The 27,751-nt window shown below is 42.6% G+C and overlaps 1 protein-coding gene across 1 annotated transcript in view; it reads right to left on the reverse strand.

The window, feature by feature from the left end:
• LOC311136678 (histone acetyltransferase KAT6B-like) overlaps nucleotides 1-27,751 on the reverse strand; it is a 57,221-nt gene that overhangs the window by 24,264 nt on the left and 5,206 nt on the right. Inside the window, exons 3-12 of the mRNA XM_084170894.1 lie at nucleotides 15,101-15,209; nucleotides 12,507-12,622; nucleotides 9,307-9,388; nucleotides 8,252-8,381; nucleotides 6,928-8,039; nucleotides 4,942-5,057; nucleotides 4,540-4,652; nucleotides 4,229-4,370; nucleotides 3,734-3,895; nucleotides 3,397-3,490 (exon numbers count right to left, since the gene is read on the reverse strand). Of these exons, the coding sequence (XP_084027020.1) occupies nucleotides 3,397-3,490; nucleotides 3,734-3,895; nucleotides 4,229-4,370; nucleotides 4,540-4,652; nucleotides 4,942-5,057; nucleotides 6,928-8,039; nucleotides 8,252-8,381; nucleotides 9,307-9,388; nucleotides 12,507-12,622; nucleotides 15,101-15,209 (2,176 nt within the window). The remainder of the gene's footprint in view (nucleotides 1-3,396; nucleotides 3,491-3,733; nucleotides 3,896-4,228; nucleotides 4,371-4,539; nucleotides 4,653-4,941; nucleotides 5,058-6,927; nucleotides 8,040-8,251; nucleotides 8,382-9,306; nucleotides 9,389-12,506; nucleotides 12,623-15,100; nucleotides 15,210-27,751) is intronic.

The following is a 27,751-nucleotide window of genomic DNA, read 5'->3' on the forward strand; positions in this document are numbered from 1 at the left end:
CATGGCGTGAGAAGACATAACTTCAAAAAGACAGTACCTATATTATAACAAATCAACAATGTGAGAAGGGATTAAATCCTGTGCTTCAATCTAAGTAAGGTAATAAAATAATCCCACGGGCTGCGTCTCAATACACCCCATCCACCTTTGTCGGGCTTCCGCATCTGCGGTGGAAGGTGGACCGAGTTACAGCTGTATTTGTCAGACCATGACATGCTGAAAATCAGTCTCATCTGTAGTGTCCGAATGGTGTGGCCTACAAACTAATATGAAAGGATGAGACTCTCACGAACAGGAGGGTGTTCTCCGTTTTGCTCTACGGCCCCCACAAGTGTCACAGGACTCGTCTGATGCTAAACCGGTGCAGGTTTAATTGTTATTTATGGAAGTATGGAGGCAGTTTTGTGCCAACATAAAAAAGGGGTTAAATATGTGTCCAAAAAACACAAATATTTCCTGAGCCTACTTATATATCTCCTAGATATAGGACAGACACTTCAAAACCTTATTCCTTATGATAACATTTTTGAATGTCTGTTTTGCCATGTATGAATAGTAGTAATAGTAAATTCTGTATTTTATCCCAAAAAATTATATATTTTTTTATACCTACAGGGATCCTAAAATTCAAAATCAAATAGCTAAAAGATCCATTGTATGACCATCTTAAAACATTTGGTCAACATACCAATTAGTGGGCAAAAATAAATACATCTGAATTGGGCTGCATGTAAACGCTGCCATGTTTTGAAAAGGTAGGTAACCTTCAAACAATACAATGTTGTGAGAAAGTAGGCTAGTATGTAACCTAAAAAGACATTCTGACAAAAACACAATGCTTTACTCAAGCTAGCGAGAATCGGTTGTTGCTGCTGCATGTCTTAGACTGCAGTACATATTCATAATCTGACGTGCCATGACATCCTGACGTCGCTTCATTTTCACGTAGCAGAGAGTAGAAAGGGAGGCTATCAGATTTCCTCTCCTTCAACCTCCGTCAGATGCTATGATGCTGGCGTGGGCAACAAAGGAGGCGGAGGAGGAGAGGAGGGTGAACGAAAAAAGAGAGGAGAGGAAAAGCGACAACAAATGGAGGAGAGAAGCAGCTGGACGTCATTTCTCACAAGAGGTTGCACTTATCAGAGATAATGAAGAGGGGGAAATAAACAAAGTAAAAAGGTAGCTGTGTCTGTATGTAATTAGTTTTATAGCCGTCCTGTCAAGGGTCATCCATTATAAGCAGCTTGAACTTAATTAATGTATTTTAATGTGTGCACCCACTACAAGGAACCAAACAAGCACATCTAATCACCAAACACTGAATACATAATATTCCAGTCATTATGACAGTATTCATTACCCAAAGCTGAGACGAGGAGAGCCAATAATTGACAACAAATAAATGAGCTGCTAGAACAAAGATGAATAACTAACTAAAACACGGATAATAATAATAACGTAACACTAACAAGTCATATTTGATTCTGTGTGTTTTATAAATGTATCAGCTGTGATTTACCATCTTTAAATCAAAACAAAGAGCTTATTCAGAATCCTCTGGAGTAATGACTAGAAAACCGCATTCACGCTGGTAAACGGAGCTAATGCTTTCCCTCTCACAGCGAGCTACCCGAGACAAATTGTTCCTCTAATACAATCCAATATAAGCAGAAAAGCTGTAAATGAGGATGTGTTCTCAGTCAACTTACCTGATAAAATAAGGGTAAAATAAAAATATATAAAAAAATGTGTTCAGACAGAGAGACACAGAGAGGCTGGATGTGATATTAAGAATGTGCAAAGATAACAAAGAGAGGAATTAAGAAGAGAACAGAGATGAGCTCCATGAGAGCGCTATTGGAAAATGTCTGTGGCTTTGTCCCAAATGGCACCCTATTCCCTATATAGTGCACTACTTTTGACCAGGGCCCATAGGGCTGTAGTGCCCTAACTAGGGCAACGTCCCCAATCACTGCCCTGGGCCATTGGGATATTTTTTTTAGACCAGAGGAAAGAGTGCCTCCTACTGGCCCTCTGACACCAGTTCCAGCAGCATCTGGTCTCCCATCCAGGGACCAACCAGGACCAACCGTGCTTAGCTTCAGAGGCAAGCCAGCAGTGGGATGCAGGGTGGTATGCTGCTGGCAAAGTGAGCAGGAAATCAAATGCTCCATTACAACTCTACCACCCACCCACGCACACACCACTACTACTACTACTACTACTACTCCAAAGAGGAAAACGTGAACTAATAAAATAGCTATGACAAACAGTCCAAATTCAGAGTGGAGGGTTATTCCAATAAAGAACCCCTAGAGGCAAACATGCTGCTAAATGTAATTGGATATCAAATATTAACTTATGCAGACGTAACCTAATACGTCTTTATAATTCCTGATTATATTATTGAAAACATGATTACTTATGCATGTAAATTGCCTTGACTTACCCATTTAAATTAATTCACAACATAATTGAAGTACCTGATTAACCATGTTTCCACCTTTTTCTGTGAGTAAAGTACGTCGGATACAAAATGTCACCACAGGCCTGATGGAAATAGCAAATTTGTCAGTAAACTTTTCAAATTTCTACAAAACAAAACACGCTAGACAAGGTGGGATCTTCTTTTGTGTCAGTAAAATAAATTATGCGAGAAATGGCCATATAATAACTATCAAATCGAAGTAAACATGGAGTCATGCGATGATATGGTGTGTGGTCCTCCCACTACGACTGGGGAAAGCATACAGTTTATTAGGCTACAGATTAAATAAATGATGATGAACTTCACAGGGTGATGAAAGTGCACGGTGATGAGCTTGATGCTCCTTTTCAATAAATATCGAGGGTCTTATTCTGGTGACATGATGATCGATGCTTGGCTGCCGTTTGATAAATAAAAATAATCTTGCTCTTTTGTCCATAATAATCTCATGTAGGTAGCCTACCCACACTATCTGCTAGCTGTTGGCTAGAGAGCACGTGCCAAGACCAGAGTGGGCACGTTCCCTATATAATACTTTTTTTTTTGTGACAAAACCATCAGTAGAGTTGAAAATGTGATGGAAACCCATTTAACTTGTATGTTTTTTTCAGTAAATGGGAATTTAACAGCAAAAGTGATTTTTATGTGCACTACGTCATCACGCATATACTTTTATCCACAAGTGAATTTGATGGAAACATCTCTGGTGGGAAAATGTGCAGATTGTTTTTTATGCGGATATTAGAATATTCACATGAAAATCTGTCACCAATTGGATGGAAACCTAGCTAGTGGCACAAATGTATGGCTGGGAAACAGATTATTTTAAATTGTAAAGAATCAGGCAAGGATTCTAGAATCAAGCAGGAATTGAGTTTTATGTTCTTAGAATGCTTTAAGGGACTTACTGAAATCAATGAGGAACCTTCCAAAGCCTTGCCTTTGGTACTGAGGCATGATCATTATACAGGAGACATTGTATTTCTGCTGGCAAAGCTTTTCCTGAGGGAAGGGGAAACAGATCAAGTATGTCAGAGCTGCACTGAAGCTGGCAATTTATTGCACCTGCCACTGTCCTTGTCTAAAGCAAACACACACACACTTGTGCACGCACACTCAGGCGCACACACACACACACACACACAAACCCTTGAGAATACAATTAGCTTTTAAGAGGACTAATATAGTAAAGACACTGTCACTGCATTAAGCAAACATATTTTTCATTCTATTGAATATCCTCACCTTGGAGAAATAACCCACAAGGTGACAGCCTTTCTCGTCGTTCTTTGTTAGTATGTAAAAGAGGAAAGGCTCCACGTCGTAATATAGGGTCTTGTGATCCAGGAACAGCTTGGCTAACAAGCAGAGGTTTTGGCAGAAGAGCTTGCTGACATTTCCATCCACCTAAACACGGAACAAAACCAGCATGAGAACAATGTTCAAATTGAAACAAACAGTTGATTCTTTCCACCTCTCCTGCAAAACCATTCAGTCACATTTCATACACCAGCATATGATCATAGTCCCAAACAGCACCCTTTAAAGTGCACTTATTTTGACCAGGGCCCATAGGGCAGTGCACTATAAAGGGAATAGGGCGCCATTGGGCCCTGGTAAAAAAGGAGAATAGGGTGCCATTTGGGTCCTGAAAAAATCTTTGCGGTATTTTTATATAGGGAATAGGGTGCCATTTGGGATGCACCCATTGCTTTACAACTTTGAAGAGTGACCTCTGACCTCGAACACTGAAAGGTCGTCCTTCCTGTAAATCTCATTGGCTGGAGGGTGAAACCAGCCACACTTCTTGGCGTGTCGCTGGAGGATGTTCTTGCTTCTCATGTACTTCAGACAGAACTCACACAGGTAAAGCTTTTGCAATCTGCCAACAACAGAGACAAAAGTTAGCCTATAATTTGGATTTCAACTAATCAGTTGACACACCGATTTCCCCTCAGGGATTAATAAAGTATTTATTTTCTTATAAAATAAAAAAGCCTAGCATTGATCGCCATTTGTCCGACCTGAGTTTAAGAAATAATAAACTGTACCTTGAGTATTCAGGTGGGTAAGGCGAAGAGTGCCAGGTTTGGATTTCATACTTTCCAAACTCAATGACGGCCGGGTATCGTCCAGAGTCAGTGATGGTCATGGTTCCATTTCTCTAAACACGACAATACAAAATAAAAATGTCTCAACGTCGTACCACAAGCATTCATTCAAACAATATCAAAGATCTCAGTCTGACATAGGCAGCATCTTCAAACAGAAACTTGGGATGTGGACCCTTCCCTTTGTGACATTAAAACTTATTTTCAAGTCTGAAAACATCTGACAAACGTAGATTTTGGGGTTGTAATGTTAATCTATAAATGCTACATATAACTTACATTGATTAGGTGATAGGTGTGAGAAGTGTGATTGAGAAAGGTTCTTTTGGACAGTTCACTCACCTGCGACGAGAGCTCTTGGACCTTTGTGAATATATCCACGTCTTCCTCTGTGACGTGTTCCCTGGAGACCGCTACGAAGCCAGGTTCCTGCTTCACCCTCAGTTCACCTTCACAGCCTGTTACAGCAACAAAACATTACAGCCTGTTACAGTCACCAAGCAGCCTGTTACAGTCACAGTCACCAAACAGGCTGTTACAGTCACAGTCAACAAACAGGCTGTTACAGTCACAGTCACCAAACAGGCAGTTACAGTCACAGTCACCAAACAGGCTTTTACAGTCACAGTCACCAAACAGGCTGTTACAGTCACAGTCACCAAACAGGCTGTTACAGTCAGTCACCAAACAGGCTGTTACAGTCACAGTCACCAAACAGGCTGTTACAGTCACCAAACAGGCTGTTACAGTCACAGTCACCAAACAGGCTGTTACAGTCACAGTAACCAAACATTCACATCAGAGGTGTACCATCAAACATGGTGGATTATCATCACTGCTTTATACAGTAGACAGGGAGCAGTGTTCTGTAGCCCGTGAACATTCAGTATAGTAAATGCATTTGGTTTTAATGTGCTTTTAATGTATGTTTTGTTACACAGCCTCTGCGAGGTTATGTCTCTGTGGAGTTGTGTAATGAATGTATCATCTCTGCACCTGTGAATGAAAATCCTGAATGTAATGACGTGAAACTAAATCACTCTACTAACGTAACCACTTTCATGTGCTTAATCATCCCACCAAGTCTGCATCCCAAAAGGCACTCTATTCCCTATATAGTGCACTACTTTGGACCCCGGCCCATGTGTCTCTGGTCAAAAAGTAATGCACTATGCAGGGAATACTAGGGTGCCATTTGGGACACAGCCCCAGACAGTTTCCCATGAATTAACAAGCCAATGCAGTGACAGCAGAAGTGTGGAGACTACCATATAACAGCAATGATGTTGAAAAGATAAGCAAGCAGCTTTAGCATACATGAAACACTTGAAATGATGTATTATACACTAACAAAAGTGGAAATGATACATTAAAAAACAAATTACAAATATTTGTTTGAGACTTGAGTATACGTTTTAAATGTGTAGATGGACGTTTTGGCTTTCCACTTTAAACACTTTTGCTTCTATTCACTGTATTATTTACAACCCCTTCAAATCAAATCCATATCCTTTAAAAACATCTTAGCCCTTTAGGGCCGGTTTCCCAGACACAGATTAAGCCCAGTCCTGGACTAAGAAGCATGCTCAATGGAGAATCTCAATTGAACATGCTTCTTAGTCCAGGACTAGGATAAATCTGTGTCCGGGAAACGGGCCCTATGATACCAAATCAGATGGGGGAGGGTGTAGATCGATAGATGTAATCACCATGTCAAATGCGAGTCATAAATGGCAGGTGTATGTGTGTCAGTCTAACGACTGTGGGAGGTTAGGGTTGAATGGTGACAGTGCCACTGGTGGTAGTGGTGATGGTGGGTGGAATGGGAGGCAGAAGAGTGAGTCTTAATAATCCAACTACAGAACAGTACAGTCACTACTAGGCGACAATCACAATGGGAGAAGCCAGTGCACTAATGCAGAGGGTCAAGGACAGGGCAAGGAGAGAGCAGTATGAAGGAGGGGTTAGTGTTTGGGACATGCACTACTATGACAAAGAAGCCGACGGCAGAGAGATGGAACTGAAGCTGCATAGCTAGATTCATTACGCAGCCAAAGTCAAAACGCAATAACGAAATTAAACGGGTTGAAAAAAACGGAAATGAATTAATTAAAAGTAGGTGGTGTAAAAGATTAGTAGTAGAAACTGTTAAAATGTTATTGAATTAAAGCGAGGCAAAGCCAAAATGCACTTGTTCACTCATACAGTAGTATGGTAAAAAATTAAAATAGCCAGGCAATTTGTGACAAGCCTTGGGTTAAAAAAAGATTTCAACTAGCGAAGGTAGACTCTGGTAGTTTCGGTCGGAGCGTTCACGCCTTTGCTTACCATGGTCGTGCTCTGCCTTAATTCTTCCTTCGTCTGTCATGTCTCCCTTTCCTGGTGTTTCCTGGGGTCCCTTCTGAGGGGTAACTCTACATCTTAGCCTGCCTAGCGTCCTGTGCTTTTTAAAAAAGGGATTACGTCTGAAGTGACTGACCACCTTAAAGGGGCGCCCCCTGGGCCGGCCCGGCCCGAGATGGGAGGAGGAGTGGGAAGACAACAACAACAACCTATTCTTTGTCATCTCTTTCTTTCCGAGGCGCTGTTGGGAAGGATGGGGAATGAGAGGACACGTTTTGGACGCGGTGGCACAGGACCCTAAGTCCTGCTTACGGTGTCTGCGCCTAGGTGGTGCGTAGCAAGGCAGTCCCTTTTTCCGAGATTGTCCCTGAGTGGCATAGATATGGGAGAGTCCATCAAAGAGTCCCTTAAGTTGGTTGTGATTAGAGAGACTAGTGATGGAGGGGACGCTAGACTGGCTGGAAGAACTCTGGGGGGAGTTAGCGGAGGTGGAGCTGGAGGAGACCTGGGAGGTGGTGGGGCTATGTCCAAGCGACGTGGGTGGGAGAGGGAGTGTACAGGGAGATAGGGTGGTGGTGGTTAGCTTTTGACTTGGAGTTGTATCGGACTTTGCAGCCAAGCCAACAACTGACTGAGACGGACTGAGTTTCCATAGTTTCGGCGGAGGGCCCGGCTTTTTCCTAGCAGGACAACAAGACTGTGACCCTTTCAGGGCAGAGGGGTCTAAGATTTCGCTGGCTCGCGACGACCTGCGGCCGACAGGCGAGGGGGTAAAGAATTTGGAAAGCCCATCGATAAGCCCTTTGGTTTTCTTGTTAACAGTGAGTGTAGCTGCTGGGGTGGAGGAGGACGAGGTGGGCGTGAGGGGGGGGGTGGTGGAAGGGGTGGAGGAGGAGGTGGTGAATTGGGTGGTGAAGGTGACAGCGTCACCGGCCCAACAGGGGTCTGATGTAGCAACAGCCAATCTGTCTGTGGCGTCCTTCACAGATGCTGCATGACCAGATGAAGGTGTGGAACAGACGGTAAGCTTTTGACCCCTACCAGGTGACCCCCTTCCTCCCCGGGCTAGCATGGAGCCGTCACCACCGCTTACAGACCTACAAAAGAAAACAGCATAGAGGTTAGGCAAGGACACAAACTATGGTATGAATCAAAAGCTAAACAAAGCTGAAGTTTATGAAAATAACATAGTCATAACAACTCAACAACAACAATATTGCGATAAAAAGCTGGTGGATTTCCTTGAGGCAACCATTTATTGGTACACTAAAGTAAAGACAATATTTACAGATCATGGTGATAAACTTACATTCTTTGTTTGAGCTTATTTCTGGGCCTCCCCATTGGCTTTGCATATCGACGTTTGATCTGATCGGCTTTCTTATGCAGCAGTTTCTTTCCATTTTCATTGGGCCTGCAGACCTGGCAGACCCAGATACCTAGAGAGACCCCAGACAGAGAGAGGAGAGCATCGATTAGGTGGCTTTATCAACTGACACCACACATTCATTTGAAACATTTCCCTTTAAAATGGAGAAACACTCCCACTCACTCCTTACAACGAACAACAATCAATTACTCAGCACAAAGCAGAGAAATCCATACGAAAAAAACATCAGGGTCCACTGAAATAGACTTCTAGTCTGTTTCCCAAATGGAACACTATACAGTGCACTACTTTTGACCAGGGCCCATGTAGGGAAGAGGGTACCATTTGGGAGACAGCCCATGTCAGCTCATTTTGAGCAAAGCAATGCGACTTGTGTGAATATTAGTCCTGCTGTCAAAGGTCTTACACTACAGTAGTTGTTCAATCATTACAAGCATAGCTGTAGGCCATGTACAGTAATCTACATATAGCAAATCTCCCCTGGGACTGGGGAATAATTTGATATTCATGCAAAGCTCCTAACAAGCCATCTCTGCTTCACTATGATGATTGACAGCCCTAAAGGCCCCCTATGAAGAACACACACACACAGAAAGATAGACAGAGAGAGAGACAGTCAGCGAGAGAGAGACAGAGAGAGACAGAGAGAGACAGAGAGAGAGAGAGAGACAGAGAGACAGAGAGAGACAGAGAGAGAGAGAGATACAGAGAGATACAGAGAGAGAGAGAGAGAGAGAGAGAGAGAGAGAGAGAGAGAGAGAGAGAGAGAGAGAGAGAGAGAGAGAGAGAGAGAGAGAGAGAGAGAGAGAGAGAGAGAGAGAGAGAGAGAGAGAGAGAGAGAGAGAGAGAGAGAGAGAGAGAGAGAGAGAGAGAGAGAGAGAGAGAGAGAGAGAGAGAGAGAGAGAGAGAGACAGCGAGAGAGAGAGAGACAGAGAGAGACAGAGAGAGAACATACAGTGTATAAACGCCTTTACCTTTTGGCATCGTTGAGAGTGGTGGGTTGCAGCACTCCATGTGAAACCCACGATCACAAGAGTCACAGAACAGCATCTCGTCCTGCAAGGAGACAGGAGGCATGTGTGGGGCTGTGTGGTGGCTTCCCTGTTGTTGCATAAATGTTACACCTTCTGTCATTTCACTCTAAAGAGGGACATGTCCGTTTAGTTTAATATGGATGATGGATGTGGAGGTGAATTATGTTGAAGGGTGGAGGGAGAAAAAGGAGTCTTCACAACATGTTGCCCGGAAATGGCAGATCTAAAATCTTTCATGATACATCTGTGTCCCAAACGGCACAATATTCCCTATATAGTGCACTACTTTTGACCAGAGCCCTGATCAAAAGTAGTACATTATATATAGGGCCCCATTTGGGACACAACAAGGCCCAAATCCCTGTCATTCGCAAGAGAATGAGACGGAGATATCGGGGACGTAGGTCGAGGTGCCCTGTAAGGATCCGACGGCGAGTGGGTAATCTGCCTCTACCATCAGTCCTACTAGCCAACGTACAATCATTGGATAACAAAATAGACGAGCTACGATGACGAATATCCTACCAACGGGACATTAAAAACTGTAATATTTTATGTTTCAGCGAGTCGTGGCTGAACGGCGACATGGATAACATACAGCTGGCGGGTTTACGCTGCATCGGCAAGATAAAACAGCTGCCTCCGGTAAGACAAGGGGTGATGGTCTGTGAATATTTGTAAACAACAGCTGGTGCACGAAATCTAATATTAATGAAGTCTCAAGGTTTTGCTCACCTGAGGTAGAGTATCTCATGATAAGCTGTAGACCACACTATTTACCTAGAGAGTTTATCTATATTTTTCGTATCTGTCTATTTACCACCACAAACTGATGCTGGCACTAAGACCGCACTCAATGAGCTGTATAAGGCCATAAGCAAACAGAAAAACGCTCATCCAGAGGCGGTGCTCCTAGTGGCCGGGGACTTTAATGCAGGGAAACAAATCCGTTTTTACCTCATTTCTACCAGAATGTTAAATGTGCAACCAGAAGGAAAAAAACTCTAGACCACCTTTACCCCACACACAGAGACGCATACAAAGCTCTCCCTCGCCCTCCATTTGGAAAATCTGGCCATAATTCTATCCTCCTGATTCCTGCTTAGAAGCAAAAACTAAAGCAGGAAGCACCAGTAACTCGGTCAATAAAAAAGTGGTCAGATGACGCAGATGCTAAGCTGCAGGACTGTTTTGCTAGCACAGACTGGAATATGTTCCGGGATTCTTCCAATGACATTGAGGAGTACACCACATCAGTCCCTGGCTTCATCAATAAGTGCATCGATGACGTCGTCCCCACAGTGACTGTACGTACATACCCCAACCAGAAGCCATGGATTACAGGCAACATCCGCACTGAGCTAAAGGGTAGAGCTGCCGCTTTAAAGGAACGGGACTCTAACCCGGATGCTTATAAGAAATCTCGCTATGCCCGCCGACAAACCATCAAACAGGCAAAGCATCAACACAGGACTAAGATTGAATCGTACTACACTGGCTCCGACGCTTGTCGGATGTGGCAGGACTTGCAAACTATTACAGACTATAAAAGGGAAGCACAGCCACGAGCTGCCCAGTGTCACAAGCCTACCAGACGAGCTAAATTACTTCTATGCTCGCTTCGAGGCAAGCAACACTGAAGCATGCATGAGAGCATCAGCTGTTCCGGACGACTGTGTGATCACGCTCTCAGTAGCCGATGTGAGCAAGACCTTTAAACAGGTCAACATTCACAAGGCCGCAGGGCCAGACGGATTACCAGGACGTGTACTCCGAGCATGCGCTGACCAACTGGCAAATGTCTTCACTGACATTTTCAACCTGTCCCTGACTGAGTCTGTAATACCAACATGTCTCAAGCAGACCACCATAGTCCCTGTGCCCAAGAGCACTAAGGTAACCTGGCTAAATGACTACAGACCCGTAGCACTCACGTCTGTAGCCATGAAGTGCTTTGAAAGGCTGGTCATGGCTCACATCAACACCATTATCCCAGAAACCCTAGACCCACTCCAATTTGCATACCGCCCCAACAGATCCACAGATTATGCAATCTCGATTGCACTCCACATTGCCCTTTCCCACCTGGACAAAAGGAAAATAAAGAATTTTATTCATGGACTACAGCTCAGTGTTCAACACTATAGTGCCCTCAAAGCTCATCACTAAGCTAAGGACCCTGGAACTAAACACCTCCCTCTGCAACTGGATCCTGGACTTCCTGACAGGCCGCCCCCAGGTGGGAAGGTTAGGTAATCTGCCACGCTGATCCTCAACACGGGGGCCCTTCAGGGGTGCGTACTCAGTCCCCCTCCTGTACTCCCTGTTCACACATGACTGCATGGCCAGGAACGACTCCAACACCATCATTAAGTTTGCCGACGACACAACAGTGGTAGGCCTGATCACCGACAACTATGAGACAGCCTATAGGGAGGAGGTCAGAGACCTGGCCGTGTGGTGGCAGGATAACAACCTCTCCCTTAACGTGATCAAGACAAAGGAGATGATTGTGGACGACAGGAAAAGGAGGACCGAGCACACCCCCATTCTCATCGACAGGGCTGTAGTGGAGTAGGTTGAGAGCTTCAAGTTCCTTGGTGACCACATCACCAACAAACTATCATGGTCCAAACACACCAAGACAGTCGTGAAGAGGGCACGACAAAGCCTATTCCCCTCAGGAGACTGAAAAGATTTGGCATGGGTCCTCAGATCCTCAAAAAGTTATACAGCTGCGCCATTGAGAGCATCCTGACTGGTTGCATCACTGCCTGGTATGGCAACTGCTCGGCCTCCGACCGCAAGGCACTACAGAGGGTAGTGCGTACGGCCCAGTACATCACTGGGGCCAAGCTTCCTGCCATCCAGGACCTCTATACCAGGCAAAATGTAAAAATGTATATAGCCTTTATTTTTTTACTCATTTATTTTTTACTTAACACTTATTTTTCTTAAAACTGCATTGTTGGTTAAGGGCTAGTAAGTAAGCATTTCACTGTAAGGTCTACACCTGTTGTATTCGGCGCATGTGACAAATATAATTTGATTTGATGAAAGCAATATCAATCTCTATCTCACACAGATGAAATGGTATGGTTCCGTATTTAGAACAAAATCTAAGGTATTAAAATACTTACAGCGTTTTTACCCTGTATTCGACAGGAGCTACAGGTTTTGCATTCTATACATTGCCATCGCAATCTCTTCACATTTGTGGTCAGCTCTGGGGAGAACTTCAGACAAGATGGGTGTCCTGTAGAGGTAATTAAAGAGTGTTATTAGTGTTGTTGCACATTTCAACCATCCTTTAGGCTGTGTCCCAAATGGCACCCTATTCCCCATGTAGTGCAATACTTTTGACCAGCGACCAGGACAGTGGTCAAAATTAGTGCACTACATAGGGAAGAGGGTCCTTTTTGGGACACATCCTTCAATATCAGTTTCACCGAGCGGGAGCGCGACCTTCCCATTATGTTCACACAGCAAGGTTAAATATTAACATATTGCATCATCAACAATGTTGAGCAGCCTTTGCGTGCGTGTGCGTGTGTGTCCGGGTGGGACCTCACGTTTTTTTCCACAAGCTGTGTTTAAAAAACAGTATGATCAAACATCTGAGCAGCTAATTAAAGATAATTTGATCTTAATGAGGCAGAAACAGTAGCAGAACTCAGTCTAATGGGGGCCCAAACGTGAAAGTCATGTAAAAGCATGCCTCCTCTCTCACCGGCTCGTTCTCATGGTTGTAAAACAGCTGTTTTACACCCAGAGCACAATTTGTGTGTACACTAGGAGCGGTTAATGAAAACCACCTCAACGCTACTTAGTCAAATTTGAGCTATAAAAATGTCACCGGGAGAACAATTCCTTACAGCATTTAAAATAATTGTTTCCAAGGCAAACTAATCCTTATGAGAGGTAATTTTACGGAGGGTTAGCAGCAGCAATTTTGCATGGAAGAAAAGAACAGTAAAGGAAAATGACACCAATCTACGGCAGTGGAAAATGGATGACATTTGATCCTCTTTCCCTCTGTGTCTCTCATTGCTGCCTGCCGTGTTCCCAGAATGCTGTTGCATTCCGATTCCGAGAGTGCCGTTCACTCAACGACGTGAGTGATTTCTAAATTCTAATGGGCACTCAAGTAGAATCTGCAGCTTCCTTCCTCAGTCAATCATGGGTTGTTGGCAGTTTTGATCCCCTCAACTATCCAATTTAAACAGTTCCTCCAATAAGTCCTTCAAGTAGAGTGGTTTAGTCTAAAGCAGGAGAACATCATGATGCAAGTGGAATATGGCAACAGCCCCAATGGCACTAGAGTTGCTGCTACCATTTCGGGGTACACCCCTCCACACCTCAACTCACTGTGTTTAAACCACAGATTCACAAATTACAGATTGACCATGCCTTATTAGAATCTGTATAAACCACCTCTGCTACAACATTAGCTACATATACACTGAGTGTACAAAACATTATGAACACCTGCTCTTTCCATGACATAGACTGACCAGGTAAATCCGAATGAAAGCTATGATCCCTTATTGATGTCACCTGATAAATCCACTTCAATCAGTGTAGATGAAGGGAAGGAGACAGGTTAAAGAAGGATTATTAAGCCTTGAGACATGGATTGTGTACGTGTGCCACTCAGAGGGTGAATGGTCAAGACAGAACATTTAAGTGCCTTTGAACGAGGTATGGTAGTAGGTGACAGCTGCACTGGTTTGTGTCAAGAACTGCAACGCTGCTGGATTTTTCACGCTCAACAATTTCCTGTGTGTATCAAGAATGGGCCACCACCCAAAGGACATCCAGCCAACTTGACACAAATGTGGGAAGCATTGTAGTCAACATGGGCCAGCATCCCTGTGGAACACTAGACACCTTGTAGAGTGCCCCGACGAATTGAGGCTGTTCTGAGGGCAAAAGGGAGGGGTGGGGGTGCAACTCAATATTAGGAAGGTGTTCTTAATGTTTTGTACACTCAGTGTACAAGCTACATTGTTTTGTGGATGTGTGGGGTCCTGAGGGCTCTCTCCCCCCCCCCCGTCTATCTGTGGCTTCATCCCAAGTGGGGCACTCTGTTCCCTATTTAGGCCTAGTGCACTACCTTTGGGCACTAGTCATAGGGCTCTGGTAAAAATGAGTGCACTTCGTAGGTAATAAGGTACCAACCGGGATTCAGACAGTGGCCGTGTCCGATTACCTGTACTTGTATTCTAAATAATAGGCTGATTGGGTATGCCAAAATACAACGTGTTATAGTATGTGAACTTTCTAAAATTCAGTATGTAATCAAATTTAAACTTTTCATTTAGTAGAATTCGCTTCATGCTATTGAGGAAGAGAGTCGTCTTTTTACTAAACAATACATTCTAAATGGTATGTAGTACGATTAGCACACAGTTTTAGAAAGAATGACTATGACATGGCCAGTGTGTTTGAGGGGATCAATTTCAGCAAGGCGAAGTGCAGTTAAATCACTAACCTTGATCACATAATGAGTAGTTATGTGGGATGCAAGGTGATCTAGATCAGTTATTCTGCACAGTCCGACTGCCATGTAGTGAGATCTCAAACATGCACATTGTGTCAAGTGGACAAAGGCTCTCTAGGAGTCTAGGTAATATGGTGAATGCGTAACCAGGCTAGCCAAGTACAGCTCGGCTTGGCTCAGCCCAGTCTGGCTCAGTCATCAAAAAAAAAAAAGAAAAGGGTATGAACTTACCGCTGCTCCCACAGTCTGCACAGGAGAGAAGCTGCTCTGGACTCTTGTCCCGATTGGACTCTTTCGTTCCCAAACAGAAACTGCATATTGGGATGGGGTCAGCGCGTAGCTGGGGAGAGAAACAGAAACTGCATATTGGGATGGGGTCAGCGCATAGCTGGGGAGAGAAACAGAAACTGCATATTGGGATGGGGTCAGACCGTAGCTGGGGAGAGAAACAGAAACTGCATATTGGGATGGGGTCAGACCGTAGCTGGGGTGAGAAACAGAAACTGCATATTGGGATGGGGTCAGACCGTAGCTGGGGAGAGAAACATAGCAAGTGTTCGAAAACCTGAGAAGAGGCATGGTGGACTAGCTATGTATGTACTGTTTGTGATGTGCTGTACCATGAATGATATCAGTATTCTGGCATGCTGTATGACACAGAAACAATGTCCTAATGGATACAAATAAAGTGACCATCATCATAAGCCTACAGTCCTGTAAAGTGCTGCTGATATGCCTAATATCCATCTATTCCTGGTTGTCTTGGAGTCTACTGACTGAAGAGCATCCTTTTAGGGGATTATTGAAACAGAGAGAATATATTCAAACAGACGCAATGATATGCAGAGACATGAATAAGTAAACACAAGGCTTAGCCATCAAAGCTCCGTGAATGAGATGGGAATTAATGACATAATAGTCCGTCCCCCTGACATGAGTTCTCAACAACTAAAACACAATTAGCCTATTATGAACACTTACTGCCCAGAGGTACCGTACCGTAATACATGTAAACATTTGCCCTTCTTTATCCATTAAATCTGAAAGGGGATTTGATAATCAGTTAAGGGGTTTAATCCAATTGAGAAAGTGTTATACTACAATTAGACAGGATTAGCCAGCATGTAATCAAATTACCTTCCTAATAATAATAATAATTATTATTATTCAAATACATTGTATAGGGCCGGGACGTTACCAGTATCGCGATATTGTTTGTTTCCATGGCAAAAAGGAAAACCCAAAGCAGACCTCACTCTTTGGTCCTTTAACCTGCTGTATGTAAAATATTGTGAGCTACAAACATGACCTTTGTTTCCAACATTAAGGCTATTTTCCTAAAGAAGTTAACTCCGCTTCGTGTTTTGTTTCCTTGCCAGGATACTAACGAGTATCACGATACTGGTATCGTCCCGGCCCTAACATTGTAGTTGCTCTCCCTCTCTCCATGTCTCAGAATCAGCAGTAGAAAAGTTAACACTCACTTAAGGGCTTAAAATGACGTTCAAAAGTAGTAAAATATCAGCTTTAAGGTTTAAGAGGACTTAGCACTGATCACTTAGAACTAATGAAAGGCAGATCTCAGAAACTATAGCATGGTTAGCCCATGTCCAGTAGGAAGGTAAACACTGTGCATATATCCATCTGTTCTTTAGCCTACAAAATATTCAAAACACTTTCTTCTGCTCAGTATCGAACAAAGTGACTTTCTTATTGAACCCAATGGCCTCAACCACCTTGAACACAACATCACCACATAACACGGAAACTAACAGCAGACTAGCCCATGTCTAGTTTGAAGGTAAACGGCCATGTGTAGCTCAGTTGGTAGTGCGACACTTGCAACAAGGTCATGGGTTATTTTCCTGCAGGGATCACATAGCCTACCAATGCTAAAAACACATGCACTCACTATGCTGTTAATCACTTTAGATAAAAGCATCTGCTAAGGGTCATAGGTTATATATTACTATATGTTGTGTACCTACTCTTCTATACAAGCACCATATTCAACACCTTTTTTGCTGAGTAGCCCTATGAAATGGTATGAAATGACTGAACCAAATGACCATCGTAAAGCAACCACCAAAAACGACACCACGTAGCACAGCGTCCCACACACTTCTCAGGCAGCATAACACAGCGTCACACAAGCATCACACACACTACTCAGTCAGCATAACACAGCGTCACACAAGCATCACACACACTACTCAGGCAGCATAATGCAGCATCACACAAAGAGCCTCCTCTGAGAGGAAGGAGGTTCTTAAGGGAAAATAACACTCACAGGTTGTGACCATAAATAACAAACCTCATCATCACTTTACACACAAACGACTCATCAACTGACTGCGGAGGCTTTGGGAAGGAAGTGGACTCTGGGGAGATTCCCGTAATTAGTTTCTACTGAGGCAGGCAGATAATCATGACCTCAACACAGGCCGTTTTAACACAATATCCATCGGCCCTGACGTGACCTGCAGATGCTATCTGGGTGTTCAAAAGGGTCCGATGTTACGTTACCTTGAGAAAGAAATACCTAGTACGTGGAATAATCATGCCTCTCTGACATGTAGGATAAGGAATCATGTCAGCTCTATTCATGACATTTCTAACTGCACAGTTACTGAACGTGCCCCAGGGAGATTTTAGGACTAGCATTACATGTCAACCAAACAGTCACATTTATTTTTTTACATTTTAGTCATTTAGCAGACGGTCTTATCCAGAGCAAATTACAGGAGATATTAGGGTTAAGTGCCTTGCACCAGGGGACATCAACAGATTTTTTACCGAGTCAGCTTGGGGATTCAAAACAAGCGACCTTTCAGTTAGTGGCCCAACGCGCTTAACCGCTAGGCTACCTGCTGCCATTTCAAAATACAGGAAGTGGAGAAGTAAAACAGGAATAGGATACATCTGCGGGATTTGGTCATTGTTCCTGACTGGTGTTATAGCCTATCAATTGAATAATATGATGAGACAAAGCAGTTTACAGATACATCAATGATTACTCCATTTCCAAAACCTTCCAGGTCAAGAGTGGCTGCGCTACCGGTGGAATCAGCTTGCCTCTGTCTATGTAAAGACAACAACTCTTGAATGAACGCTACATTGAGGATTCATTTTTGTAAGATAGGCTATACATCACTTTCATCATCTCTTCAACAACGTACAATTTACTTGGCAGATGCTTTTATCCAAAATGACTAAAGAGTACAGTACATGGAGTGCATACATATTTAGTAGGCGTATCAATCCCGACAGGAATTGAACCCACAACCTTGGCTAGATGCGGCATTATGTCATTGTGATCATTAAATGGGTCACAGAAAGTAGAAACAGGAAGTAGCTCTATCAAACAGGATTTTAAAAATATATCTATGTCCTTTAAACTTCTAAATAGCAGAGCCGTCTGTCTCTAATACATAGGCCTATCTAGCCTGGTACTTTTGCACTTGATCACAATATATTCCATCACAAAACTGCTGTATCCACCTAATCTACAAATTATGATTAAATTTTATGTGAAAGGCACTAGGTGTTTGGAACAACTGTGTTCAAACTACTTCTAAATCAGCAGAGCCGTCTTTCTCTAGTAGGCTAAGTATCTAAATAGGATGCACTTTTTGTACTTGATCACAATCAAATCACAAACCTAGGCTACTTTGTATCACCCAAATTAAGATTTAACTGGATGTGAAAGGCCTAGGTGTTTGGAACAAATCTTAATCTGCAGGGATGCTATAGTGAAATGGCTACAAGGGCCCAGCTTATCATTGTGATAACCATGTAATTGGTCTGTGGGACTAGGGCTGGCACAATTACTGTATAACCGGAAGTTATGAAGACTGTCATGAAAATAAAATAACCGTCATACATTTTTTTGTAATGTATTTTTATTACATTTTTTGGTGGAACAAACTGCTGACTGAAGACGGGACAGCCGGGCATTCGTGCGGTTGAGTCCGTTTCTGCGGCAACATGGACTCTTAACGACGTGATGGAACTTTGTTGCTCCTTACTGAAACAAGCATGTTGTTGTAGCAAACAAGTCTTAGGTTGCGAGGCAACGCCCCCGCAATGCAGCAGCAGCACACATAGAAATAGAATGGGCATGGAACCTCTAACACTGGCAATTTGACTGGTAAACTCATGGGTACACTCACAATGGCTTCCTGGTATTGTGATGCAATAATTTCCATGGTAATGTAGAATGTTCATTCAAACGATGTTAACTGATATGGCTCATGCAATGGACTGTATTTTTTGTAATGTCGGTTGAGTTGAATCAACAAATCATGGCACATTGATGGGTACACTTCCTGCTTTTACGTCCTGCTTTGCTCCTATGGGTACACTCGCAATGGCCGCCAGTCCACCAATTGTGCCATCACTGACTTGAATGGGGACCCCTGTTCTATTCATTCAATTTCTATGGCAGCACATGCAGTCAGGAGTGGAGGAGGAGAAAATGTGTGTTTTGTTTTGCTATTCGAACTGATATTACGATGACTGTGGACAATTGCCTGGCCAATTACCGTCATCCAAAATTCCATGACCATCACAGCCATATGCATGGACTGCATGAAAAAGAAGGCATTGTTCCAATAAGCTAGAGATAGGATTAGCTTTTTAGAACATCACATCAGTAGCCTGAGCATATGAGTAGAGACAGCAAAGGTTCAGGCTGCTGCACAGTCACTATGGAAGATCTAGTCTAGAGCGCCTGGTTAAATTGTCTTTAGGAGCATTTTTTAACTCTCTCCATGGTCAAAGTAGTGAGAAATAGATGTCATTGTTGTAAGAATCAGTGACAAATTATTTAATTTTATACTAATTTCCCTATAGTGGACAGAACGTATTCCTACATTACACAGACGTTTTCACCACACAAGAATAACAGGAAAATGAAATACACATCCTTTTTACCTCAGATTAGTGATGTTAGTATTAAAGTTTATAGGCCTAGTCATCATGATCTCACAAAATCGATTGCTTAAAACAGATCAATATCTTTCGTTTAGTACCTGTGTTTTTGTCATATGCGCAAGTCCGTAGTAGAAAAAAAGGAATCTCCCATAAACGTCTTTGGCCTCAAATTAATTCATGGATTTGAGGCTTAAGCTATAATTCAAATGAAAGCCAATCCCTGTCGCCATTTTGAAACCGATGTGAGGTGGTGATTCGATGGAATTATCCAGTCCAAAAAAAGTGTTGGTTTCCTTTTCTGTATCGGCCACCTCCCTACAGTTGAAGTCGGAAGTTTACATACACCTTAGCCAAATACATTTAAACTCAGTTTTTCACAATTCCTGACATTTAATCCATTAAAAATTCCCTGTCTTAGGTCAGTTAGGATCACCACTTTATTTTAAGAATGTGAAATGTCAGAACAATAGTAGAGAGAATGATTTTTTCAGCTTTTATTTCTTTCATCACATTCCCAGTGGGTCAGACGTTTACATACACTCAATCAGTATTTGGTAGCATTGCCTTTAAATTGTTTAACTTGGGTCAAACATTTCAGGTAGCCTTCCACAAGCTTCCCACAATAAGTTGGGTTAATTTTGGCCCATTCCTCCTGACAGAGCTGGTGTAACTGAGTCAGGTTTGTAGGCCTCCTTGCTCACACACGCTTTTTCAGTTCTGCCCACACATTTTCTATAGGATTGAGGTCAGGGCTTTGTGATGGCCACTCCAATACCTTGACTTTGTTGTCCTTAAGTCATTTTGCCACAACTTTGGAAGTATGCTTGGGGTATGCATTGTCCATTTGGAAGACCCATTTGCAACCAAGCTTTAACTTCCTGACTAATGTCTTGAGATGTTGCTTCAATATATCCACATCATTTTCCTTCCTCATAATGCCATCTATTTTGTGAAGTGCACCAGTCCCTCCTGCAGCAAAGAACCCCCACAGCATGATGCTGCCACCCCCGTGCTTCACGATTGGAATGGTGTTCTTCGGCTTGCAAGCACCCCCTTTTTCCTCCAAACATAACGATGGTCATTATGGCCAAACAGTTCTATTTTTGTTTCATCAGACCAGAGGACATTTCTCAAAAAAGTAAGATCTTTGTCCCCATGTGCAGTTGCAAACCGTAGTCTGGCTTTTTTATGGCGGTTTTGGAGCAGTGGCTTCTTCCTTGCTGAGCGGCCTTTCAGGTTATGTCGATATAGGACTCGTTTTACTGTGGATATAGATACTTTTGTACCCGTTTCCTCCAGCATCTTCACAAGGTCCTTTGCGGTTGTTCTGGGATTGATTTGCACTTTTCGCACCAATATACATTCATCTCTAGGAGACAGGATGCGTCTCCTTCCTGAGCGATATGACAGCTGCGTGGTCCTGTTTATACTTGCGTACTATTGTTTGTACAGATCTGTAGCTCAGCTGGTAGAGCACGGCGCTTGTAACGCCAAGGTAGTGGGTTCGATCTCCGGGACCACCCATACACAAAACAAAAATGTATGCACGCATGACTGTAAGTCGCTTTGGATAAAAGCATCTGCTAAATGGCATATTATATTATATGAACATGGTACCTTCAGGCGTTTGGAAATTGCTCCCAAGGATGAACCAGACAGTTTTATTTTTAGGTCTTGGGTGATTTCTTTGGATTTTCCCATGATGTCAAGCAAAGAGGCACAGAGTTTGAAGGTAGGCCTTGAAATACATCCACAGGTGCACCTCCAATTGACTCAAATGATGTCAATTAGCCTATCAGAAGCTTCTAAAGCCATGCCATCATTTTCTGGAATTTTCCAAGCTGTTTAAAGGCACAGTCAACTTAGTGTATGTAAACTTCTGACCCACTGGAATTGTGATACAGTGAATTAAGTGAAATAATCTGTCTGTAAACAATTGTTGGAAAAATTACTTGTGTCATGCAGAAAGTAGTTGTCCTAAGGGACTTGCCAAAACTATAGTTTATTTGTGGAGTGGTTGAAAAACGAGTTTTAATGACCCCAACCTAAGTGTATGTAAACTTCCGATTCCAACTGTAAATAATTGTCTCACAAGCTATAAGTTGATAGACGGCTACTACGTCATTGTCTATCAACTGGTATAGGTAGTATATCCAAGTTATTGGAGGTTTGTCTTTTATAAGAGAACAAATGGCACATGTAGCATCAGCGAATTGTCCCAGTTCCATTGATTTCCATACAATATCGATGTGAGTGATTAATTTGCGCACAATATTGATTACAGTAGAACAAGCTAATCAATCCCAGCTTCGAGTGGACCCTTAGCAGATTTTTGTGCGTGTGCAGTTTATAAAAAGGTACTAATTTAGCAACATACAAGTAATCTGAACACAAGTGTGACAGTGGCTTGCGAAAGTATTCACCCCCCTTGGCATTTTTCCTATTTTGTTGCCTTACAACCTGGAATTAAAATTAATTTTTTGGGGGGTTGTATCATTTGATTTACACAACATGCCTACCACCTTGAAGATGCAAAATATTTTTTATTGTGAAACAAACAACAAATAAGACAAAAATACAGAAAACTTGAGCGTGCATAACTAATCCCTGGGCTTTGACTAGGCCATTCCAAGACATTTAAATGTTTCCCCTTAAACCACTCGAGTGTTGCTTTAGCAGTATGCTTAGGGTCATTGTCCTGCTGGAAGGTGAACCTCCATCCCAGTCTCAAATCTCTGGAAGACTGAAACAGGTTTCCCTCAAGAATTTCCCTGTATTCAATTCTGACCAGTTTCCCAGTCCCTGCCGATGAAAAACATCCCCACAGCATGCTGCTGCCACCACCATGCTTCACTGTGGGGATGGTGTTCTCGGGGTGATGAGAGGTGTTGGGTTTGCGCCAGACTACTGACCAGAGTACCTTCTTCCATATGTTTGGGGAGTCTCCCATATTCCTTTTGGCAAACACCAAATGTGTTTGCTTATTTTTTTCTTTAAGCAATGGCTTTTTTCTGGCCACTCTTCTGTAAAGCCCAGCTCTGTGGAGCATACGGCTTAAAGTGGTCCTATGGACAGATACTCCAATCTCCGCTGTGGAGCTTTGCAGCTCCTTCAGGGTTACCTTTGGTCGCTTTGTTGCCTCTCTGATTAATGCCCTCCTTGCCTGGTCTGAGAGTTTTGGTGGGCGGCCCTCTCTTGGCAGGTTTGTTGTGGTGCCATATTCTTTCAATTTTTTAATAATGGATTTAATGTTGCTCCGTGGGATGTTCAAAGTGTCTGATATTTTTTATAACCCAACCCTGATCTGTACTTCTCCACAACTTTCAGAACAGGTGTATATACACTGAGATCATGTGACAGATCATGTGACACTTAGATTGCACACAGGTGGACTTTATTTAACTAATAATGTGACTTGTGAAGGTAATTGGTTGCACCAGATCTTATTTAAGGGCTCCATAGCAAAGGGTGTGAATACATATGCACGCACCACTTTTCCGGTATTTACAGTGGGGAGAACAAGTATTTGATACACTGCCGATTTTGCAGGTTTTCCTACTTACAAAGCATGTAGAGGTCTGTAATTTTTATCATAGGTACACTTCCACTTACACAAAAATCCAGAAAATCACATTGTATGATTTTTAAGTAATTCATTTGCATTTTATTGCATGACATAAGTATTTGATACATCAGAAAAGCAGAATTTAATATTTGGTACAGAAACCTTTGTTTGCAATTACAGAGATCATACGTTTCCTGTTCGGTCTTGACCAGGTTTGCACACACTGCAGCAGGGATTTTGGCCCACTCCTCCATACAGACCTTCTCCAGATCCTTCAGGTTTCGGGTCAGTCGCTGGGCAATACGGACTTTCAGCTCCCTCCAAAGATTTTCTATTGGGTTCAGGTCTGGAGACTGGCTAGGCCACTCCAGGACCTTGAGATGCTTCTTACGGAGCCACTCCTTACTTGCCCTGGCTGTGTGTTTCGGGTCGTTGTCATGCTGGAAGACCCAGCCACGACCCATCTTCAATGCTCTTACTGAGGGAAGGAGGTTGTTGGCCAAGATCTCGCGATACATGGCCCCATCCATCCTCCCCTCAATACGGTGTAGTCGTCTTCTCCCCCTTGCAGAAAAGCATCCCCAAAGAATGATGTTTCCACCTCCATGCTTCATGGTTGGGATGGTGTTCTTGGGGTTGTACTCATCCTTCTTCTTCCTCCAAACACGGCGAGTGGAGTTTAGACCAAAAAGCTATATTTTTGTCTCATCATACCACATGACCTGGATGATCCAGATAGTCTTTGGCAAACTTCAGACAGGCCTGGACATGCACTGGCTTGAGCAGGGGGACCTTGCGTGCGCTGCAGGATTTTAATCCATGACGGCGTAGTGTGTTACTAATGGTTTTCTTTGAGACTGTGGTCCCAGCTCTCTTCAGGTCATTGACCAGGTCCTGCCGTGTAGTTCTGGGCTGATCCCTCACCTTCCTCATGATCATTGATGCCCCACGAGGTGAGATCTTGCATGGAGCCCCAGACCGAGGGTGATTGACCGTCATCTTGAACTTCTTCCATTTTCTAATAATTGCGCCAACAGTTGTTGCCTTCTCACCAAGCTGCTTGCCTATTGTCCTGTAGCCCATCCCAGCCTTGTGCAGGTCTACAATTTTATCCCTGATGTCCTTACACAGCTCTCTGGTCTTGGCCATTGTGGAAAGTTTGGAGTCTGTTTGATTGAGTGTGTGGACAGGTGTCTTTTATACAGGTAACGAGTTCAAACAGGTGCAGTTAATACAGGTAATGAGTGGAGAACAGGAGGGCTTCTTAAAGACAAACTAACAGGTCTGTGAGTGCTGGAATTCTTACTGGTTGTTAGGTGATCAAATACTTATGTCATGCAATAAAATGCAAATTAATTACTTAAAAATCATACAATGTGATTTTCTGGATTTTTTCTTTAGTCTCCAGACCTGAACCCAATAGAACATCTTTGGAGGGAGCTGAAAGTCCGTATTGCCCAGCGACAGACCCGAAACCTGAAGGATCTGGAGAAGATCTGTATGGAGGAGTGGGCCAAAATCCCTGCTGCAGTGTGTGCAAACCTGGTCAAGACCGAACAGGAAACGTATGATCTCTGTAATTGCAAACAAAGGTTTCTGTACCAAATATAAAATTCTGCTTTTCTAATGTATCAAATACTTATGTCATGCAATAAAATGCAAATGAATTACTTAAAAATCATACAATGTGATTTTCTGGATTTTTGTTTTAGATTCCGTCTCTCACAGTTGAAGTGTACCTATGATAAACATTACAGACCTCTACATGCTTTGTAAGTAGGAAAACCTGCAAAATCGGCAGTGTATCAAATACTTGTTCTCCCCACTGTATTTGTTAGAATCTTTTGAAACAAGTTATTTTTTTCATTTCACTTCACTAATTTGGACTATTTTGTGTATGTCCATTACATGAAAAACAAATCCATTTAAATTACAGGTTGTAATGCAACAAAATAGAAAAAACGCCAAGGGGGCTGAATACTTTTGCAAGGCACTGTATGTGTAAAGAGCAATTTTAGTATTTAAAAAAATCACAACCTACTTCAGCATCTTGATTGTAAATTTGGACATTTAAAACCAGTGTTATGACACTGGGCTATAAATCAAAAACGGAAACAGCAACAGTATAATTTTGAACTTGTGTTTAGGAATATAAATGATTATTTAAACAATTTTCTTACGTGAATCTACTTAATTAGGTAAGAACCACTGAATTAGCCCAGAAAACATGTTATGATTTAAGCTATTGATTTTGATGATATTAGTGAAATCGTGAAAATACGTTTGTCTTACCTAATATTAGCCTAAGATGATACAACAAGTGCAGTGTATCTGTAGTTGATAAAGTCAAGTTTCACAACTTACCTGGTACTTCAAAAATGTATAAAGCAAAAACCATATGTGGCTAATAAATGAAAGTCTGGGCTGGCCATTGGATATTTTTTCCAGTAGGGAACAGCCTCTGATTGGTGATTAAACAGAGAGAAATATAAAAACCCTCAAAGTGGTGCTCATCTAAAAAAGAAGAATAGAAAAAATTAGAAAGAACACACAGCTAAAGATGTTACTGATTGACTAGGGGATTCCAAATGAAGTACATTAGAGGAAATTACAGTGCTTTAAAAAGGCACGGTTGTGTTCCGTGAGGGGGGTGGGGTTCTATTAGAAGACTGCTGCTGGTCTAGAAGCAAGGCAGAGAGCTGTGCTGAAGAACAGGTTACATAACAGTGAGGGGAGAGAAGAAAAAAACATTCCTTGCCTTTGTTGCTGCCAAACTCACTTCAGAATCTAATAAACTTTGACCCAAGACTGCTCTTTTCCAAGACTCTCATTTCCTATACCCACTAGTTATGCGTTGTTACTCGCTAACTGCAAGGACCAGAAAGAACTCATCCTTTTGAGTAAACTAAACTAAAATATCTTAGTAAACTAAAATAACCAAATAGCATAGGAACTGAGCGCAATGGAAAGTCTCCAAACTTATAAGAAATGTCTACACCCTATTCAGTATGAGGATAGATTTCTTGGTAATGACAAGCTTTTTATTACAGGACGACAGTGTCTTAAAACAGAACTATTTCACTTTGGTCTGACCGCAAACACAAACTTGTGGCTGCACAGTAAAGGGTGTCATTTCCTGATATTTATAACGAAACTGAAGGGTAGATAATGTCTCCAATAGTGAAAATGCCAATCTTGAACGGTCTACTGTAGGCCTACACCATTTAAAGTAGTAAAATACCAAATATTTAACATAAATGAATCACTTCCATAAATTGATGGAAACATGTTAATGCAACTTTACACTCCCAAAGCCCTAGACTGTCATTTTCACCTTCTACACAAAAGGGAGGAAAACTGTGTTTTATGGCAACAGTAATAGTACCCTTCACTGTACAGTCATTTTCATTTGTCAACTACAAAACTGCTGTCAATACAGTATTGTTCACCTGCAGCATGAGTTACTGCTGAGTGATGGAGCCGCAAGTCTATGGGTACACTTCCTGCTTTTACATCCTGCTTTGCTCCTATGGGTACACTCGCAATGGCCGCCAGTCCACCAATAGTGCCATCACTGACTTGAATGGGGACACCTGTTCTTCTATTCATTCCATTTCTATGGCAGCACATGCAGTCAGGAGCATCATAGTCAAGAGAAAACAATGAAGACTAACAGGACGTTTTTTTTAATGGCCCTATATTAAGTCATACAGTGTTTCCCCTATATGCATTTAGCAGAGGCGCAATGCCGCTGCTAAATCGTGGTCGCCACTGACATACACACACACACACACACAAATGCATTCGGAAAGTATTCAGACCCCTTGACTTTTTCCACATTGTTACGTTAGTCTTATTCTAAAATTGATTCAATTGTGGGGGGTTTTCCTCTCTCAATACCCCATAATGGCAAAGCAAATTTATACAAAATAAACAACTGAAATATCACATTTAGATAAGTATTCAGTCCCTTTACTCAGTACTTTGTTGAAGCACCTTTGCCAGCGATTACAGCCTCAAGTCTTCTTGGGTTTGATGCTACAAGCTTGGCACACCTGTATTTGGGGAGTTTCTCCCATTCTTCTCTGCAGATCCTCTCAAGCTCTGTCAGGTTGGATGGGGAGCGTCTCTGCAAAGCTATTTTCAGGTCTGTCCAGTAATGTTCGATCTGGTTCAAGTCTGGGCTCTGGCTGGGCCACTCAAGGACATTCAGAGACTTGTCCCGAAGCCACTCCTGCGTTGTCTTGGCTGTGTTCTTCGGGTCGTTGTCCTGTTGGAAGGTGAACCTTCGCCCCAGTCTGAGGTCCTGAGCGCTCTGGAGCAGGTTTTCATCAAGGATCTCTGTACTTTGCTCCATTAAATATTTCCCTTGATCCTGACTA

The sequence above is a fragment of the Coregonus lavaretus genome (assembly GCF_964263955.1).
Source record: "Coregonus lavaretus genome assembly, chromosome: 1".
Lineage (NCBI taxonomy): Eukaryota > Metazoa > Chordata > Actinopteri > Salmoniformes > Salmonidae > Coregonus > Coregonus lavaretus.